Raw genomic sequence first — 19,129 nt, forward strand, 5'->3', positions numbered from 1 at the left:
TCCAACAAGTGTACAACCCTGTGATACCACAGAACGCACCCTCTGACTGACAGCTCACATCTCATTTGTGAGGCAAAGGTGAACTGCCTGCAGTGAATTTGGAGATACCACGTGTCACAGCAATTCATCCCATTTGGAGGCAGCAGCAGCTTTTCTCTTTTCCTGGTTGGGATCAGCTGCTTACCTCGGAGCTGCACAGGGATATGTGCTGCCCGTGGCACAAAGTCCAGCTCTGGGAGGTATGCACTGGCAAACAGCCCACTGCCCTGCTCCCTGGCCAAGCACCAGGAAGGTGCCTTGCCTCTGCCATACCCGGCCATAACCAACTACTCCTGCTTCCACACCAAGCAATGCATCCTCTCCAAATGGGTTCAGCAGGCAGAAAGTTTGTATTCCTCCATATGTATTCCTCTTGTCACGTATTTGAGAAAATTTGTACCAGAATTCTGGGACATTCCCCTACAAAATCTGGATGTGGAGTGTTTTATCTCAAACTCTTGCTGTAAGGCAAATAACTACACTCCAATAGTGCAGTTAACTGTTGTTATTTTTATTTATTTTAATGTGTACTTACGCTTCCCATTTTACTACATGCTTACATTTTGTAGCAGGCCCCAATTTGAGTAACACAATCCAAGTCTCTGTATCTTTTTCTTACTTACAACCAAAGCTGGGCTGTTGAATTTAATTGCTTTCATTGAAAATGGCACCTTGGAAGGCTCAGTGTGAAATTTAATTCATCTAGGTTTGTCTATATGTTCAGGAAAGAAGAAATAAGATTTTCACATCGTTCTGGTGTGCCATTTTTCAGGCTTAACAGAAGTGAATCAACTTGCCTCGTTAACATCAGCAAGAAAAAACTTTTCCCGAGCAGCAGAGCCACGTGCAGGAGCGGTGCGGTGACACAGCGGTGGCGGCGGCGGTAACGGCATTCTGCCGGCGCTGCAGGGCGCTCCGTGCGGCTCAGCAGCCGTCGCTACCTGCGGGGTTACCCCAGGACGCAGCTGGATCCCACTGCAAAACACAGTGTACCGAGGAGAACGCAGTCCCATCAGAGATACAACACAACGCAAGCGAACTTTTGCGCAGGTATTCATGCCGCGTAAGGCTGTTGCTCACTAACCGCTTAAGCGGCGATGAATTCACAGTGCGCACAACGATCACCCCGAGCAGCAGCAAGCGGAACGCAGCAGGAGGAAAAGGCGAAGCTCGCGGCCGCAGTTCCACTCCCGCACGCCACACACAGCTGCAGGGCCCCGCTCCCCGCACCGTTACCCCACAAGGCCCCCGCACGCCCGGCCCGCTCTCTCTCCCGCTCCCGTTCCGCCGACCCCGCCGATCCTCAGTGGGAGCGGCCCTCACCGCCGCCGCGGATCGCTGCAGCCGTTGCCGCGGCAACCGGGCGTCAGCAGCCGCTGCTCCGCTGCTCCTCGCGCATGTTGGAGCGCGCAGCGCCTCGCGCCCCCGGGAGGCGGCTGTCACTGCACGGACACGGCGCCCGGGGAGCCCTGGAGATCAGCGTGCTTGCTGATCCTGCTTGCTTTCTTTCTGCTTGTTTCCATTAAAGTACGTTTTTCTGAGGTTGTCGTTATTTATTTAAATGGACTTCTCCGAATCTTTCTTGTTGCACAAAGGGGAAAATCATGCTCCCAGCCTTTCTGCTCCTTGTGTAAATCTGTATTGTTCGTACAAGATTAAGAGATGTAAACTGAGGTGCAGCACCCGGAGAGCACGCAGGTAACTGCCTCCTACAGGTGTGACATTTCAGTCGTCTCCCACGGAAACGCCTTTTCAGAGCCCTCCACACAGCCCCGTGCTCCTCAGGGAGCCCCTGTTACAGCAGGAGCGTTGCTCTGCTCAGAACTGCTGCACACCGGGGGACCCCAAATCCTGCAAGCTGATGTCAGATACCCGTGGCACTCATGTCACCACAGGCTTCGTCAGTGTTAAATGGCGTTTCTTTGTCATGCGCTGGGCAACCTAGTGGTACAGATTCAGAAAATCAAGCTAGTGTGTTCCGATGCAGGAGTGGCACTCAGTGCACACATCCACAGCTGTGTTAAGAGGAGCATGGCTGGGGACGGATTGCTTCATTCCTGCCTCCCTCCACAAATGCTCTTCAGAACAAGATGAGGCACAGATTTCTGAAGAGAAAAGAAAATTCATATACACACAAAAAATCAAAGGTTATATCCCAACCCTTATAATACTACTAAAGATGAAATCACTCCATGATTCATTATGGATTAATGGCATGTTTATACCTGTATTGCTGGGAAGATTTTGTCTTTGCGTGTGGAGAAGCCTGCTGCTTTGTTCTTTATAGGAACAAGAGTTTTAGCACTGAATCAATGATCTCCATCAGAACTTTGCGTTGGCAAAATTTGCCAATGAACTTTGCATTTGTTAGCTATGCTCTTGGTGTCTCATATTCTGCTGGAACAGATTTTGGAATTTTAACTTCTCAGAAGTTGCTATAAGGTAGATTTATTTTAAAAGCAATACACAATTGCAATTATCTAGAAACAAGCTGATTGCTTATGTAATAAAAGAAAAAACAACAACAAAACAACGATGGTAAGGGTTAATTAGTATGATAGTCAACACTGCACTCTGTACCTTGTGAACAAAGAGAGAAATACAAAACTGTCTTAAGATGGCCCTGTTGTATAATGTTCCTAGTGGGAAATAATTAAAGGAAATATAACAAACAATTCAACTACCACATAACCAAAAGACTTAATAAAAGAGGTGCTGGAGAGTGACTTCTTCAACTACTGCAGAAACTGCTGAGTGTTTGTCCCAGCTCATGACTTTATCTGATTTAAAGGTATAATGGAACTTCTCATTTCTGTGTCAGAAACTTGAGAATCCAAAGCCATTCTTTGTTCTTTGTTTAATTTTGGCAATAGCTACTTACTACAAAAAGACTCTATTTTCACTTCATCGTGGAACTGGTCTTTTTATAACTGCATATAATATGCTTGCAGTGCTGTGCTGGTGCTCCTGAAGGCAGCTGCTACATTTTTTCATTTTTCAGAGGAAGAGCCAGCAAGCTTTAAAGATAAATTCAGTTACCTGCTAAGAATTCAATGTGAGGAGAGGACAAGGAAGAGACAAAAAAACAAAACAAAACAAAACAAAAAACAAGGTTTATCTAGGAGGTCAAGGGGTTACATTAAGAAAGAAATGTGATTTCAGTTCCTCATTCTTCCTCCTGGATTGATTTTTACACTCCTGCCCATGGCCAACTTGTTATTTGCAAAGATACATTACAAAATGCATGGAGAAGTCCTGAAACCCAAGGTTCTGTGCTCATATCAGTAAACAGGACTGTAACAGTTCCCAAATCTAAAGCTACAGCTCACAGACCAATAAACATATAAAAAGTGGTACTAAAATAACTTTCTCGTCAATTAATTTGCTTAGTCATGTGCTCTCAGATTCTAACTGAAGGCTTCATTAATACTCTTCGAAATACAAAACAGAACAGTTCTCCTGTGTAATCCTTTCACTGAACCATCAGCAGTTGTGTTGTTTTTTTTTTCTCTTTTGATTTGCTTCTGCCCTGTCTGTAAAATTGCTCCTTCCCCACACCTCTATGTGCCATAATGTGAAATGCTATCTTTTCTGGGAAAGGAAGGACTTAATCTTCCTTTCCCTTAGCCAGTCTCGGACACTTACTGCCTTACACAGCAGTATATGCCCGGGAGAGTTGATAACATATCTTCCCACATAATAGACCTGGTGGTTTCTTCTGCGGCATGCCAGCTCCTCAGGCAGGTCTGCCCCAAAGTTATACAATCATAGGATTATTTGAGTTGGAATTTTCCCTAAAAGGTCAGCTAGTCCAACTCCCCTGCAATGAACAGGAGCACCCATAGCTTGATGAGGAGCTCAGAGCCTCCTCCAGCCTAACCTTGAGTGTCTCCAGGAAGGAGCACCCACCACATCTGGGCAACCTGTGTCAGAGCATCACCACCCTTATTGCAAAAAGCTTCTTCCTTATGTCCAGTCTAAATCTCCCCTCTTTTAGTTAGAAATCATTTCTCCTTGTTCTGTCACAACAGACTCTGATAGGCTTCTTTCTTACAGTCCCCCTTTAGACACATAAAGGCCACTCTCGGGTCTCCCTGGAACCTTCTCTTCTCCAGGCTGAACAGCTCCAGCTCTCAGCCTGACCTCACAGGGGAGCCCTTTCCTTAGCAGCGGTTGGGGTCATCAGCACTGAGCCAAAAGAGTTCTGATGCTGTAAGCTCCCACCTAAGGATCTTTGTGTGGAGGACTTCACAGAAAAAGTAGATCATCTTCACCGCTGCTAGAGCAGCAGCAGGTGTTTCAGTACTGCTTCTGTACCTGAATGGATAGAATAAGGGCAGTAAAAGGCAGCGCTTTCCCCTGAACAACATTTTACATGGAGGCAGGTCTGGGTGTTCTCCATTTGCAGACCACTGTTTCAGTGCTAAGCTTGTTTGGCTTCGGCTGAGATTCATTTGGGAACATCTCACCTTAGATGCAGGATATAGCACTGCAGCATCGCAGGACTGCCTTCACTGCATGCACTGACCTGCCTGGGCCAGATTTTCTAGTCCTCTTTGTTACTGTAAATGAGCCACAGCTCATTTCCATGTGAGTCACTTCCAGTTCAGTCAGACATTTCAGCTATTTACACGAGACTTTCTAGACCTTCTAAGGAAGCAACAGTAGCTTTCATTTCTCTTTACTAATCAATCCATGAATATACGTGCATTCACTTCTCAATTTTGACATTCTCCCTGTGCAGTGCATCAGGCTGGAGAGCAGTCCCTGCAGAAAGGGATCTGGGGGTTCTGGCTGACATCAGGTTGAATCTGAGCAACAGTGTGTGCTGGCAGCCAAAAGGGCCAACCGTACCCTGGAGTGGATCACGCCCAGCACTGCCAGCAAGCAAGGGGAGGGATTGTCTCCCTGTGCATTGCACGATACAGCCTCACCTCCAGCACTGTGTGCAGGTCTGTGTGCCACAAAAAGGACATAAAGATGTCAGAATCCAAATGAGGGCAAAGGAAGAGCATGTGGCTAAGGTGTGTGAGGAGTGGCTGAAGTCCCTTGGTTTGTTCAGCCCATAAGAGAGGAGGTTGAGGTGTGGCCTCATGGCAGCCCACAGCTTTCTCATGAGGGGAGCAGAGGGTTGGGCTCCTAGATAAATTCTCTGTTTTATCAATGTGGCCACAAGTAGCCCTGGAAATCCTGCAGCCCTGGAAGTTCTGCCTTGCATCAGGTGGAGGCAGAGACCCCTCCATACATGTGTGGATTGGGCAGTGGGGCTGGATACAAATGGTGCCTGCTGACAAATGGGAGATGTCTGGAAGAAGCATTGTGGCCCATCAAAATGAGTGGGAGCTTTGGTGGGTGTTATGTCACCAACGTCAAGCCACTCTCCTGGTGTAACTGTAGGGCTGTAACAGTAGGGATGCCATCCCCAAGCTGTTCATGCAAAGAATAAACTTCTGCTTAAGCCCTAAAAGCCCGCGGATTCTCAGTGTGGGCTGCTGGCGCGCTTTGGCTCTCCGATTTCAGTGCCAGACCCGCGTCGGGTAGAACGCCGGGAAGGCGCCGGGCACCGACACCCGCCCGGGGGGGTTGCAGGGCAGGCAGGGGAGGAGGGAGTACGGCAGACGCCCGCCTCGTCCTCCTACGCCCGCAGCTCTTGTGCCGGGGAAGGCGGGCGGCATGAGCGGCAGAGCGGCGGCGGGGGCTGCGCTGCTGGCCCTGGCGCTGGCGGCGGCAGGGGAGGGGGCGGCGGTGCTGCGGGACGGCGGTTACGATGGGTTGCTGGCCGCCGTGCATCCCCGCGTGCCGGAGGACGGCCGGCTCGTCGCACGCCTCCAGGTAAGGCGTAAAGCGGCGGGCCCAGGAAGGGGCAGCCCCGGAGGGGGAACCGGGCCCGACGCGTCCTTCAAGCCGCCGCTAAGCTGCGCAACAGATGCCTTAGTCGAGATCGATAGCGGAATGAACACACTGCTAATCCCGCCTTTTCATTGCGTGTTTGCCAGGAGATGATCACCGAAGCTTCCTCTTATCTGTTCAATGCTACAAAAGGCAGGGTCTATTTCAGAAGCGTGAAGATTCTGATACCTCCGACATGGAAAGAGAAAGGTTATGAGAAACCAAAACACGAGACCTATGAAAAGGTAAGACTCAACACCAGCTGCAGGAAATGGGGTGCAACTAAAAGTTACTTTGAACATTTATCTGTATGCCCAAATGTACGATAACTTTTAAACAGTGATATGAACACCATTCACATGCGAATGCTCTCAAAATCAGACAAAATGATCTGTGAACCACCACTAGTAAGTACATAAATAATGAGCATCAGTAACAAAACAGTAGTTACAGCCTACAGTAACAGTAGTTGTAGCAGCCTGTTGGTTTTAAATGAGAAACAAGAAAGTGCTGGACTTTTAGAAGCTCCATGTTAGAACCATCAGAGTCCGTAAACTGATTGCTTTACAGGCTTTTGAATCATTTTAGAAGCCTGATTTGAATATCTTTGATCTGATCATTCTTATTTCATTTCTCTACTCATTTCCACATTTATGACAAGTTGGGAATGTTTGCTTGTGAGTTCCAGTGATGACTGGTTGCCTTTTTCACCTTTTACATTCTTAACCCATCATCTTTCAAAGACATTACTGAATGGCTTGGGTTGGAAGAGGTCTTAAAGATCATCTAGTAAATTAGGTCATAGTTGTCTAATTGCACTGTGGCTGACATTTGTGCTGAAGACAGCAGTAATACTTGTCTAGGTGGAGTTTCAGATTCATTAGCAGAGGACTGGCAAGAAAGCCAAGGAAATCCAGAACAGCAAAGTCACCTTGTTGCTACGGAAATAGAAAAGGAAACTTAGACTCCATTTATTCAAAACTTTGTGTAGCTGCAATTCAGGAAGTGGGACACACATGAATCTGCGTTTTAGCTACTTGCATGATTGCTGGTACTCAATGACCAGCTTCACAAGTATGAGATATTTGCAGCAGACATTCCAATATATTCTCTCAGTAGGTAATATAGTATATAACATATAACATTTGCAATAAAATAATATATGTATCATATATTAAAATATATATATATTTTTAAAAAAATAAATAAAATATATATATATAAAAAATAAACATACGTAGGTTGCTCCAAAAGCAATGGCTCCTATGTATTTCTGTGGAAACTACAACAGCTACTAAGAGCACAACAACACTGTTTGACAGAACAAATTCTCAGCTACAAAACACGATTTTTCAACACAGTCACCACCAACATTTTCACCAGTGATGAACAAAAGTTTGTATGCCATGCTCATAAAAATCTACACCAGTAGAAGTGATCACTGTCACTGTTGTCACTGCTGAAATGCACCACTCACCACCTCACTGTGCTCACACTTACTGTTTGGTCTCCATAAACATTCAGTAAGTGTCAATGAATGTCAGTGGATTCAATTTTTTTCTGCGTGGAGGAATTCAATAAGACACCTTTGCTTCATCCACACTTCCATATCAGACAATATTCTGTCAGACTGCCCCTCTGCTGTCATTTGTCACACAGCAACAAAATGAGATACTGATGGGAGGACTCAGCCCCTGCTGCCATCCCACCAACATCCACCTCTGACATTGTGGGCTGACATAACAAACAGGACATGACAAACAGGAGGCATTACTTTCCAAGCAGCCCTCGTATAATATATAATAAATACATAATATTATAATATTAACGTATGTTTTAGTTGTGTTCCTTCTTGTCACCTTCTTTCATCGGTAACATTCCTCAGAGGCAGAGTAAAGATAAGAGGGACATACCCAATGTTTGTTTTCCAGTCTGTCTTGAACGGACAGATGCTTACTACCAAACCCTCTGATTTGCAGATACCAATTTACACCTTCTTCTTCCTCTCTCCTTTGAATGCCTCCTTTTCTTTATATTCTCTATAGTTGGAATTCTGTTTCAGCCTATTGTGTTAAACCTTCCTCCTGTCTGAAGTCATCCCAACTATCAGTACTTGCAGCCAGCTCTGCAATCCCACCCAAAAAGAATCTTTCTTTCTAAGTCTGGGAAAAAAAAAGCAAAACCAAAAACCTGCAGAAAAATGTTGACAGTGATGCTTCTGACTAATTCTTCAAATAACATTCTCAATATGTAGTGAAACCTAACATGAGAGTAAAGTTTCTTGGATTTGAAGTATGGGAAAAAAAGGAAAAATGTGGCTATCTACAAGAATAGAAGCTGTCCATTCTCATGGCTCTCCATTTTATTACTGTAGTCACAGATTCTAATTATTTTTTATAAGAAATGAATCTAATATGTAAAGAGCTTTAATAAAGGAATAAGTACACTAGTATGTCACTTCAGGTTTTCATTATGCTGCTGGGAAATCTATCCATAATCTTCTATTCATCTTGCTGCGGCAGAAGTTAGGAGCTCAGTTAGAGCTGGGTGGTACTACATTGGACAGTTTAAATAAACAACAAAGCATTTCTTCCTTTAATCAAGTTCCTATTTGTAATTTTTTGCACTTTTTAATGATTTTAGGCAGATGTCATAGTGGCAGCTCCTTATTGGAGGCATGGCGATGACCCATACACCCTGCAACATGAAGCTTGTGGAAAAATGGGAAAATACATCCATTTCACACCTAACTTCTTAGCAAATGATTATGTGACAGACATCTATGGCTCACGGGGTAAATTCCCTAAATTGTTTACTTCTCCAGTTTGCCCTTACTGTGAAACAAAAGATGGAATATTGAAAGCTGATGATAAAATAAACCAATTTTAGTTAACATGAAAGCTAAGATTTCCAAATGATGTTAGTTAAAGATAGTCAAACTTAGGCACAGAAGTGAATTGCTTGATATTAAAACCGCTTGTGGTATGATGGTGTGATTAAAGTCCCCGGTGTAATATCACTGATCAACTGTTGAGGCAGTAATGTAACAGCCAACTCCGGTCACTCTGTGTTTGCACTTCTGTCCTCTCTGCAGGCAGAACCTTTGTACATGAGTGGGCCCACCTTCGTTGGGGGGTCTTTGATGAGTATGACAATGACAGACCATTCTATGTCACTGGACAGAATCAGGTTAAAGTTACAAGGTAATTCAGCATTTGCCCCTTCTACAAACTCTTTCTGGTATGTTTTAGAAAGCTGCCTGGTACTTTTCTATAAGCTCTTGAGCTATCCCAGTTTCTTCTAGCCCTTATTTTATCCATCATTAAATATTCTTCTTTCTTTATGAGTAAATTACTATTTTCTGTGCGTTCACTTTTACACTTTTCTGTGGTTGATGGCTTGGCAGAGGTGATGAGTGTTACATTTTTCTGGTCTCACACTGGAGACTTCATCACTTCTGGACTCTACTGCTGGAGGGGAAATGGTGCTTGTTCAGAAATCTTCCTTCCCATGATCTGCTTAAGCATTTCTCCTTTCTCTGAGCACGCTGCAAATCTGGGGTTTTTCTGCTGAGCTTCTCTTCTTCAATTCGTTTTTTCATCTTCGCTAAATCTGCACATCTTCACTTCTACATTCACCATTGCAGTAGTGCCTGACTCATGACCTGCTTTTCCTCACTGTCTATACAACCAAATGGACCTTGAGAAACAAAGTTTTGTTACAGCACGTTTGACCTGGAACTCACCAAGCCTATGGTACACCAGGAGGTCATTTACAGCAGTTTTTCAGGGTATGGAAGTATTTGGAAGATGTGACTTCTGGATGAATAAGATTGCTTTTGCAGTTGTAGACTTTGTATTATTTCTACTTAGTCAAGAGGCTGAAGTGTTGAAAAGGAAAAAAATAATGATTCTTCTTTTTGTCACTTTGCAATGGATATTCATATCTTTTTGCAATGTCAACTTCTATGCAGTTGAGCTGCAGAGTACACTGCAAGCATCATTAATGTCAGCCCTATATTTGGGTAGGTTTTTAAGTGGAAATGTATTCTTTTTTATCCTTAGATGTTCCTCTGATCTTACTGGAATCTATGTCTGTGAAAAAAACTCCTGCACTGATGGTAGTTGTGTCATTAATAAGCTAACAGGACTTTTTAAGGAAGGATGTGCATTTATTCCTGAGAGGAATCAGACTGCAGTATCTTCAATAATGTATATGCAGAGTTTATCATCTGTAAGTACAAACATGTGAGAACAGATTTCTTTCAGTGAAACATACCGTTACAAAAATCTGATATATCCTCCTATGCTACATTTGGTTCAACTTTTATGTAAGCAAATCAACTGTAATGTATTACTATGAATGCGGTACGAAGTTAACTGTGAGGTGATGTCTCAACTGTGTGTATACAAAAATCACCTGCTATGGTTTTCCATCTTAAATTTATTTATTACTCTGTTATTGCTTACTTCTGATTTCTATCTACCTGTTTTGAACACTTTAGGTGGCAGAATTCTGTAATGAGCATAATCATAACAGAGAAGCACCCAATTTGCAGAATCGAATGTGTGACTACAGAAGCACATGGGAAGTAATTAAAAACTCTACAGATTTTGAAAATGATTTTCCATTGACCAGCAGCAGCCTTATTAGTCCTCCCTCTTTCTCACTGCTTCAGAAGAGAGACAGAGTCATCTGTTTAGTTCTTGATGTTTCCAAGACTATAGCTGGGGTAAATTCTTCATCAGTATATTTCATTGTATATTGTATTTTTTTTTTTCTTATGTTTTCAGAACTTTATTCATCTAGAAATAGTCTCCATGCAGAGACAGAGAAACATGATGTAAGGAATCCAACTCGACAGTGAGAGTGTTTGGGATTTTCTTACATCTTTGAGGCAGAGGAGCCATGAATGGGGCCAGCACAGCGATGCAGAATACTGGCCAGGTGGCTATCAGTGGCAAGGCTTTGAGTGGAATAAAGGACTTTGTGTGCTGGGTAGCATGAAGTGTGAGAAAGATTGACGATGAGCCAGAAGGGTAGGGGGGAAGCTGTGAGGAACAAAAAAATTCCAGAAGAGATGGGCCTGAAGGCCTTCTTCACTGAGGAACAGTGTTCAACAGTGGGTGGGCTAAATATTGGCTAACTTTAAGGCTTATCTTCAGTGAAACAAACTGAATAGTGTCGCAGGGTTTTGTATTCTAAATTAACATTGGAGCTTGAAAAAGTGAGTATTTTACGTTCCTTCTCTCTGTGATGTTTTCTGCCAACAATTTTTATCTATCAGCTTGTAATTTGCAGCATTCATTGTTATTTCACATGCTTAACGAAATTCTTCGCTTTTCACTCCTTCTATGTGTAGGGTAACTGGATCATTAGATTGCATCAAGCAGCAGAACTGTATTTACTGCAAATTGTGGAAGAAAACACTTATGTTGGTATTGTCACATTCAGTGACAAAGGAGAGATCAAAACTCACGTGCACCAGATAGTCAGCGACGAAGCACGGAAACAGCTTGCTTCATATCTCCCTACAGCTCCAGGGGGGAAGAGGGCAAATGTTTGTGCAGGCCTGAGGCTGGCGTGTGAGGTGAAGCACCACATACACTGCTTCTGTTTGCACCTCTTATATAGATGGTTTGTTTCTTCAGTAGTGAGGATATTTGTGTCTAGGCTACATCAAATGCCTTATACTGATTACTGCATGGTTTCTGAGAAGAACTCTCCTAGTTTTCCTGTGAACCTGCTATTTATCACCTTGTAATAATTAAAAATACAACAGCCAAACTCTTTTTATAAGAACTTATGTGATTGTTGCAATACGTTTCATGATATTTGTGTTATAAACCATCATGATATATATTAACTTTACAACTTTAGTAGTTACAAACGTTACGAGTTATGTAAGTTTTATCTTTACTATTTTTCCATTTTGCTTTGTAAATTATTTCTAAAACTGAAGATGACATACACTGCATTTCTGCTGTCTTTGATTAAGTGGGATTTTGATTGCTAAATTCAACTTAGATTTGTCTAAAATCCCATTCCTTTTTGGCCTTGTTATGCAATATGAATTCATTAGCATGGTTTTATTATTGCATCTTTAAGAACTGTATATTAAGGGCAACTTTTCCCTGCCTCAGTTTACCTCAGCCTGCTGAGTACTACAACAGCTCAGCAAATGAATTATGTGAAATGTACTCATCCCGCCACCAGGGTGGGTCACCACCACCCTGAATTTTGTCTGGGAAATCTGGGAGCAGTTATATTTTTTCATGTCTGATTTTAATTGACTCCTGCATGCTGAAGCCTTTGGTCTCAGCCTTCTGCTGGGAGGATTAATATCTGCATAAATATACCTGAGAGAAAGGAAATTACTGGAGTTTTTCTCTGCATATCTCATTGTCTAGTACCCATGCATCACATTCTCATTTTGGTCCCTGTTATTTCTATGCCTTACTGCTATATAAAACTTAGAGGGTACTCATCATGATAGAGTGTCTTGAAAGACAGTGTCAAAATTAATTACAATGTAGATTATGTGATATTTATTGCTTCTGCTAAAGTTTGTTCTTCTACCACCAGGTCATTAGGAAGAAAGAAGGACATCTGTATGGATCTGAAATTATACTGGTGACAGGTGGACAGGACAATAGTACAGGCAGGTGCTTTTCCGAAGTGATTAATGGTGGATCAGTCATCCATACCATTACTGTTGGGTCCTCAGCTGCTAAGGAAATCGAACACTTCTCCAAAGAGACAGGTAAGTACAGGAATAAACCATGACTCCAATCTGAAGATGCTGAGAAAACTCCGATGAAGAAGGTGGTGTTTGTCCACAGGGAAGTGAGATGGCTGTCCTCCCTCCCTGGCACCACTGCAGTTCTGCGGTAACATTTGGTACATTTTGCGAATCAGAAGTAGCTCTTATGTCTTATGTAATATCTAATAGCTAAGTCTGTAATAAATCATGCTGTTTCAGGAGGATTTAAGTTTTTTGTCCCAGAAAGGCTGGACTTCAGTGACTTACTGGATGTTTTCTCTGGAATTATGTCCAGAAGTGGAGACACATTCCATCAATCTGTTCAGGTTTGTTTTATAGGTACAGTTAATTATTCTGCTTATTGTTTTTTTAGATAAGATCAAAATGTATCACATGTATCTAGGTGTCCTGCTCCCTCTTTCCCGGTGACAATTTCACCAGCCTGATGTATAATCATCTGCTTGCAGGTTGAGCAAAGTGATGAGAAAATACAGTTGTGTTTACTCTAACTTCTTTTGTGTTACCTGGAAAACTGTAAAAGTTTCCCTGATTTCTACTGCATGCTAGAATATATCCAACTTTTTCTCTGCAGTTTGCAGAGATAATTACCACTTCAAGCAGGGCGCAGAATGTCATCTGGAAATTTGATCATCCAAGAACATGATGAGGATGAAGTTCTGTCTGCATCAGGAATGTTTTTTATTGCTTTTCCTCATGGAGGAGCATATAGATGGAACTTTAAATACATAAATCAGTCTTATTCAGGATGATGCTCTTTAATATCATCATTTTCAGCTGGGAAAGTAGTAATATCCTACATACCTCTGCATTTCTGGAATTCCATCCAGTAAAAATATAACATTAGTAGAAGGCCTAATTTTTCTGTCACTACTATGATTCTATGGAGCTGCCCCTAAATTGTGCTATTATGTAATTGAAGGGGAGAATAGAGTCCCCAGTTATCAGAGGCTAATATTAGTGTACATCTTCATAACTTTTCAAGTCTATCAGATCTGATAGCTAAAATGGTAGACCAAGTCCTTCTTTGTAAGAATGTGTGATTTCCAGAACTGATAGAATAATTTTGTTCTTTCTGATAGATTGAAAGTGCTGCTGAAAGTGTTGCAGGGTACAGGCAACTCAGGAGGACAGTGACTATTGATAGCACTGTGGGACGAGAAACCTTCTTTGTAGCCACGTGGCAAGCTGCTGAACCACCAGAAATCATCCTGATTGATCCGATCGGAAGAAGCTACACCATCAAGGACTTTGAATTAGATTCAGTATTCCACGTAGCTCGCCTCCAGATTCCAGGAACTGCAGAGGTACAACTCATTCTCTTTTTGTCTTTTAGCAATGGGAGGAACATCCTGAATCTACATTTCTTCCATTTCATCAATGTTAGGTTAATTAAAATCATTTTGTGGCTTGAGATAGAATTGCTCATCTACACCATGTGACTGCTGCTGTATCCCAAGCAGAAGTATCTGCTGTGTTCAAGAGAGCTACCTGAAGGTTTTGTCTGTATTGTCTTTATTACAATTTACACTTGATTTACAACTTAACTGAAAATTTCTGAATACTAATCAGCAGCCAGTAAATGAATTTTCTCTCTTTTCTGTTCTAAGAAACAGATAACGTTTAACATAGTAAGTTCATTTAAATTTACTGTATTGTGCATAGAAACTTCTCTCCATCATAAAAGCTCTGAAAACGTTTTTTTTCCACAGAATTTTATTCTTAATCTCCTGAATACTCCACAGAAGCTAAGGAAGTAAATTGAAATTGATGTTTGTGTTCTCACATGGAACGGCTGCCAAGAGTCAGAGGATAAAATCATAGAATGGCCTGGGTTGAAAAGGACCACAATGATCGAGTTTCAACCCCCCTGCTATGTGCAGGGTTACCAACCAGTAGACCAGGCTGCTCAGAGCCACATTCAGCCTGGAGGATAATTGGAAAGCACTTCTTTACTCTGATTTGTAAACATGAGTGCTTCCACTGACAAAATGCAGATACTTGTAGGGTTCTACCTCGCCTAAGTAGGCTGGCAGAATTTAAATAAGGACAAATTAAATTATCCAAAAGATTGTTATTTCATTTGAAAACATTTGGTTGGTTTTTTTTTCAGACAGGAGACTGGGCATACACATTGATAAATGTTCACCTGGCTCCTCAAGTTCTTGCAATGACAGTAACTTCTCGAGCAGCAAATTCTACTCTACCCACTGTGTCTGTGAAAACCTATATGAGTAAAGATACAACTTACTATCCCAGTGCAATGGTTGTCTATGTACAGATTAGCCAAGGCTTTTCCCCTATTCTTGGGGCAAATGTGACTGCCATTTTCAGTTCAGAGAATGGAGATATGGTTTCCTTGGAACTTCTGGACAATGGAGCAGGTAACAAGACTCTAGGACTATAAATTCAGAAGTATCTATAAAATTAAATTAAATTACTCCTCTAAGTACTGTTTTCACTGAATACATCAGGATATAATGCTCTGAGGCAGAGTTTCTAATGTTCTATGGTAACACACACAAGTGTGTGTTCTTGTTGAATTTATCTCTAGATAAGCTTTTGTTCAGAACAGGATTTATATGCATGAATTAAATGCACAGACACGTTCCAATAAGTTCATTAGTTATCAGTTGTCATTCCAGCTGATTGAACTGATGATGTTCAGCACATTGGAAGATGTGGTCTTTAAATCTCAGTAAATTAGAAAGCTGTTAGTAAGGTGAAGTTTAAACATTTCCAGGCAGAAGTTGCAGGCCCTATGCTCTATTGCCTCTTAATAGTCGTCAAGAAAAGGTGTGAAACTCCCAAAGGTGTTAGAATTTAGTAATGTTTAGTAACTCACACATTTGCTTTGCATAAATTATTATGGTTAGTTAAACTTACTGCAAGGTAACACAATCTTAACTGCACAGACCATCATGTTGCTAGAAAGGATTTTTGAACAGAGTAGGTAGTTATGAACTTTTGGAGCAACTTAGATTTGTTGTTTCTGCATTAAATTTCACAACTGAAAACAATCAGAAGATTATAGTAATGAATACTCTCTGGTTTGCATCACCTTGGGGGTAAGTCCCTAAGTGAGAATACTTTCTGGGAATGCACATTGAGCACTTGAGAAGTGCAGGTCCTCTGTCTCCCCTGAATTCCTGGGCACTCTCCCAGAACGCAGCTTGAGTGCACCTGTGGCAACTGGTGAAATAAGATGATTTTCCTAAGTTAGCTTTTTCTTCAGCTAACGTTCAGTACAAGGAATACATCTTAACTTCAGATCAATTTAACATGCAACCAAAGGTAGAAGAGCTGCACAGATTGCCTATCAGAGAAGAGTTTACCTATTTTTAAACTCTACTTTCTATGTATGAATATAGAAAGCACAAAAACTCACATCCATTATTATTTGAAGTCAATTTATATCTCTCTTCTACTAGGTTCTGACATTATTAAGAATGATGGCATCTATTCCAAGTACTTGTTTTCTTTCTCTGGGAATGGAAGATACAGCCTAAAAGTTCATGTCCAAGCTAACAGGACTACCGTGCCACAGACTGCAATGCCATGGAGTCATGCCATGTATATACCAGGTTATGTAGAAAATGGTAAGATGAAGTAGTGCAGAGAAAAAAAATAAAGCTTCATTGCAGGACCTGAAGATGTCCATCCCTTTGAAGATACTAAGAGCAGGCATTATGATGACAGCTCTACCCCAGTAAAATACTGAAAGCAGACTTCAAACAACTATAATGGGACAGTATCTATGTAATGTAGATAAATAGGATTTGGTTTTTGTCTCTGAAGAAACTATCCATAGGTTTAGTCTGTAGATGACTCTATTCAGTCATCTCAAATAAAGAATGGTTAAAATATTAGGAGATCAAACTCTCCTGTTTATATTATAAAAAGCAACACTTACTTCAAGTTCATATTACCTTTCTTAGTAGCATTCTTGAAACTACAAAGAAATAGACAATGCCCTTGAAATGATCTTAAATGAAGTGGATGGTATTTTTGTGTTTAAAACAGTATAGGTGAAGTTCAGGTAGTTTGTGGAACACAATAATACTCAAACAGTTAAGATTAATAAGCATTTTTTAATCTTGTAGGTAAACTCAAGATGAACCCATCAAGACCCCCAGCTATTAAAAATAATATTCAGGTCAGAAGAGGAGGTTTTTCTAGAACAGCTGTGGGAGACTCTTTCACAGTATCTGCAGTTCCAATAGCACCTTATGTTGATGTTTTTCCACCATGTAAAATTATTGACCTTGATGCCAGAATGGAAGATGATAAAGTCATTCTATCATGGACTGCACCAGGAGATGATTTTGACGAAGGCCAAGGTACGTTCGTTGGCTTGCTAGCCTGCCTCCTGCCCAAGTTGAAATATTTGTAGTGGAGTTTTGTCTCACTTACGTCAATGGAAATTTCATTAAAAGCTACTGTGGTTCCAGGGCTCTATTCATGCTCTGTGAAATGCTGTGTTAATTATTCCAGTGGTGAACTGGCTTGTGAGGATGGTATTAGGTAATCAGTATCTTAGAAGTATTTTGAAAGGGGAGTATTTTAAAACAGATATGAGGTTGGAATGATAGCTAACAAACAGATGACAATATCTTAATATTTGTATTTTCAGCCACAAGTTATGAAATCAGAACAAGTGAGACTCCTCTGGAATTAAGAGACAGCTTCTATAACACTACATTTGTGAATACTTCCACTCTATCACCTCAGCGTGCTGGCTGCACAGAAATATTTGTGTTTAAACCAGAAGCTTTTACAACAGGGAACATAACCGTAATCTATGTTGCAATACGTGCTGTGGATGAAGTTTTTCTTCGCTCTGAGCTATCTAATATTGCACAAGCAGTAATGTTTATTCCTCCAATGGCATATACCCCTTCTAATTTGAAGTTTGGTGTTTCAACAATATTGTTACTATTCTTTGTATTATTAACAGCAGTGTGTCTAACAGTAAGTACAAGCCTTTGTTTAGTAAAGAAAAAGAAGAAAAAGAATCTTTCAGAAAATACAGCTAAGCTGCTTCAACATAAAGTGTAAGCTTGTCAGAGCTCTGGGTACTTTAAAACATTTTACTGCTTAGACTTGTAAAAGTAAATATCCTACAATAAACAGAGTGAACTATCAGATTCCAGATATTATGAAGACATAATGACTTAATACCTGCATATTGTCTATGAATTTTATCATGGAAGATTGAATGACAGTAAATCAGGTATAGGCTGATAGCTTTGTACTGCAAATATGCAATATCTGTGTACAGTCTTAACGCTGTGCAGTGTCATGGCCTATTCTTACTGTGTGGTGGAAAAGTTTAAATTGAGAGAGATACTGAAGATACTGTTCCTTTTTAAAAAACAGATGACAAGCAAAACTAAGCAGTGTGAGTTGTGTTTATGTTTCTGTAAGTGCATATGCCATTCAGCTTCTAGTTGGGGAATTCCCAGGGAGGAGGAAATTGTGATCGTAGGGTGGGGGAGAAAATTCTGCAACAAGACAGAAGTAATCTTTGTCCTGACCCAACTAAAGACAAAAGAATGTTTACTAAAAGCCAGAGCAGAAGGAAGGAGACCAGTTGGGGCACTTTGCTTTCAGCTCTCTGACATGTCATGTCTGGAGAAAAACTGTACAGTCTGCAATGGTTCCAGTACGTTTCTGCCACCTGTATCCTTAAACAAGCAAACACAGAGAATGGCTTTCTACCCTAAAGATGGATCTCTGCTATAAAAAATCTCATTAGAACTTTTCTTCCCTGTTGTTACTGCTCCCCTTGTTTAGAAGGGTTTAGAAGGCTGAAAAGTGCTTATTAGTAACACATTGTGTTGCTTTGAGTTTACTGTGTCCTTCAAGGAACTTTTTCTGATCCTATAAAGACATTAAAGTTATTCTTTTATTTTTGTCACATCAGTGTATATGTAAATGTATGTGAATGTTGGTGTATGTGCACATATGTGTGTATGTGAATATTTGTGTACGTGCACATATGTGTGCATGTGTTGCGGAGGCTTACTTTTTTCCCGTAATGAGATTGCAAATATAATGATTATGACTCAAAGCCATATCTAAAGATAAGACAGGGCAATATCTTATGGACGGACTGAGTCAGTTTGTACTCCACTACCTCAGAGAGATAAAAGAACTGAAGAAACTCTAGAATATGTTGTGTTAGATTTGCATTGTTTCTTTGAAATGAATTGGATACGTACAACAAAGTCAGCTAGGTTCTCTGATGCAGGGAGGATCTTTTCCTCAAAGAATACAGTATAGGTGCAGTGTAAAGAGCATTTCAGAGCAGGTGCAAACTTAAAGAGCTTGCATTGCATTGCTAAAATTTGACATTTACATGTCATTGCCACCACCTCCTCATTGCACCTCTGTGGGGTGACAACTGCTGCTGCTGCA

The 19,129-nt window shown here is 41.3% G+C and overlaps 1 protein-coding gene across 2 annotated transcripts in view; it reads left to right on the forward strand.

The window, feature by feature from the left end:
• The window catches only part of CLCA2 (chloride channel accessory 2), a 67,638-nt gene extending 49,782 nt beyond the window's left edge, over positions 1–17,856 (forward strand). The window contains exons 2-14 of one of the 2 annotated variants that reach the window (XM_048943931.1): positions 6,036–6,173; positions 8,572–8,722; positions 9,023–9,131; positions 9,993–10,161; positions 10,433–10,660; positions 11,291–11,518; positions 12,514–12,691; positions 12,911–13,017; positions 13,792–14,016; positions 14,823–15,093; positions 16,141–16,308; positions 16,813–17,049; positions 17,343–17,856. In XM_048943931.1, the coding sequence (XP_048799888.1) occupies positions 6,036–6,173; positions 8,572–8,722; positions 9,023–9,131; positions 9,993–10,161; positions 10,433–10,660; positions 11,291–11,518; positions 12,514–12,691; positions 12,911–13,017; positions 13,792–14,016; positions 14,823–15,093; positions 16,141–16,308; positions 16,813–17,049; positions 17,343–17,767 (2,634 nt within the window). In that variant the 3' untranslated portion in view covers positions 17,768–17,856. Of the gene's footprint in view, positions 1–6,035; positions 6,174–8,571; positions 8,723–9,022; positions 9,132–9,992; positions 10,162–10,432; positions 10,661–11,290; positions 11,519–12,513; positions 12,692–12,910; positions 13,018–13,791; positions 14,017–14,822; positions 15,094–16,140; positions 16,309–16,812; positions 17,050–17,342 lie in introns of those variants that run through there. The other variant, XM_048943932.1, reaches the window with a different exon arrangement.
• The last annotated feature ends 1,273 nt before the right edge of the window (positions 17,857–19,129 follow it).

This window comes from Lagopus muta, chromosome 5 (assembly GCF_023343835.1).
Source record: "Lagopus muta isolate bLagMut1 chromosome 5, bLagMut1 primary, whole genome shotgun sequence".
Lineage (NCBI taxonomy): Eukaryota > Metazoa > Chordata > Aves > Galliformes > Phasianidae > Lagopus > Lagopus muta.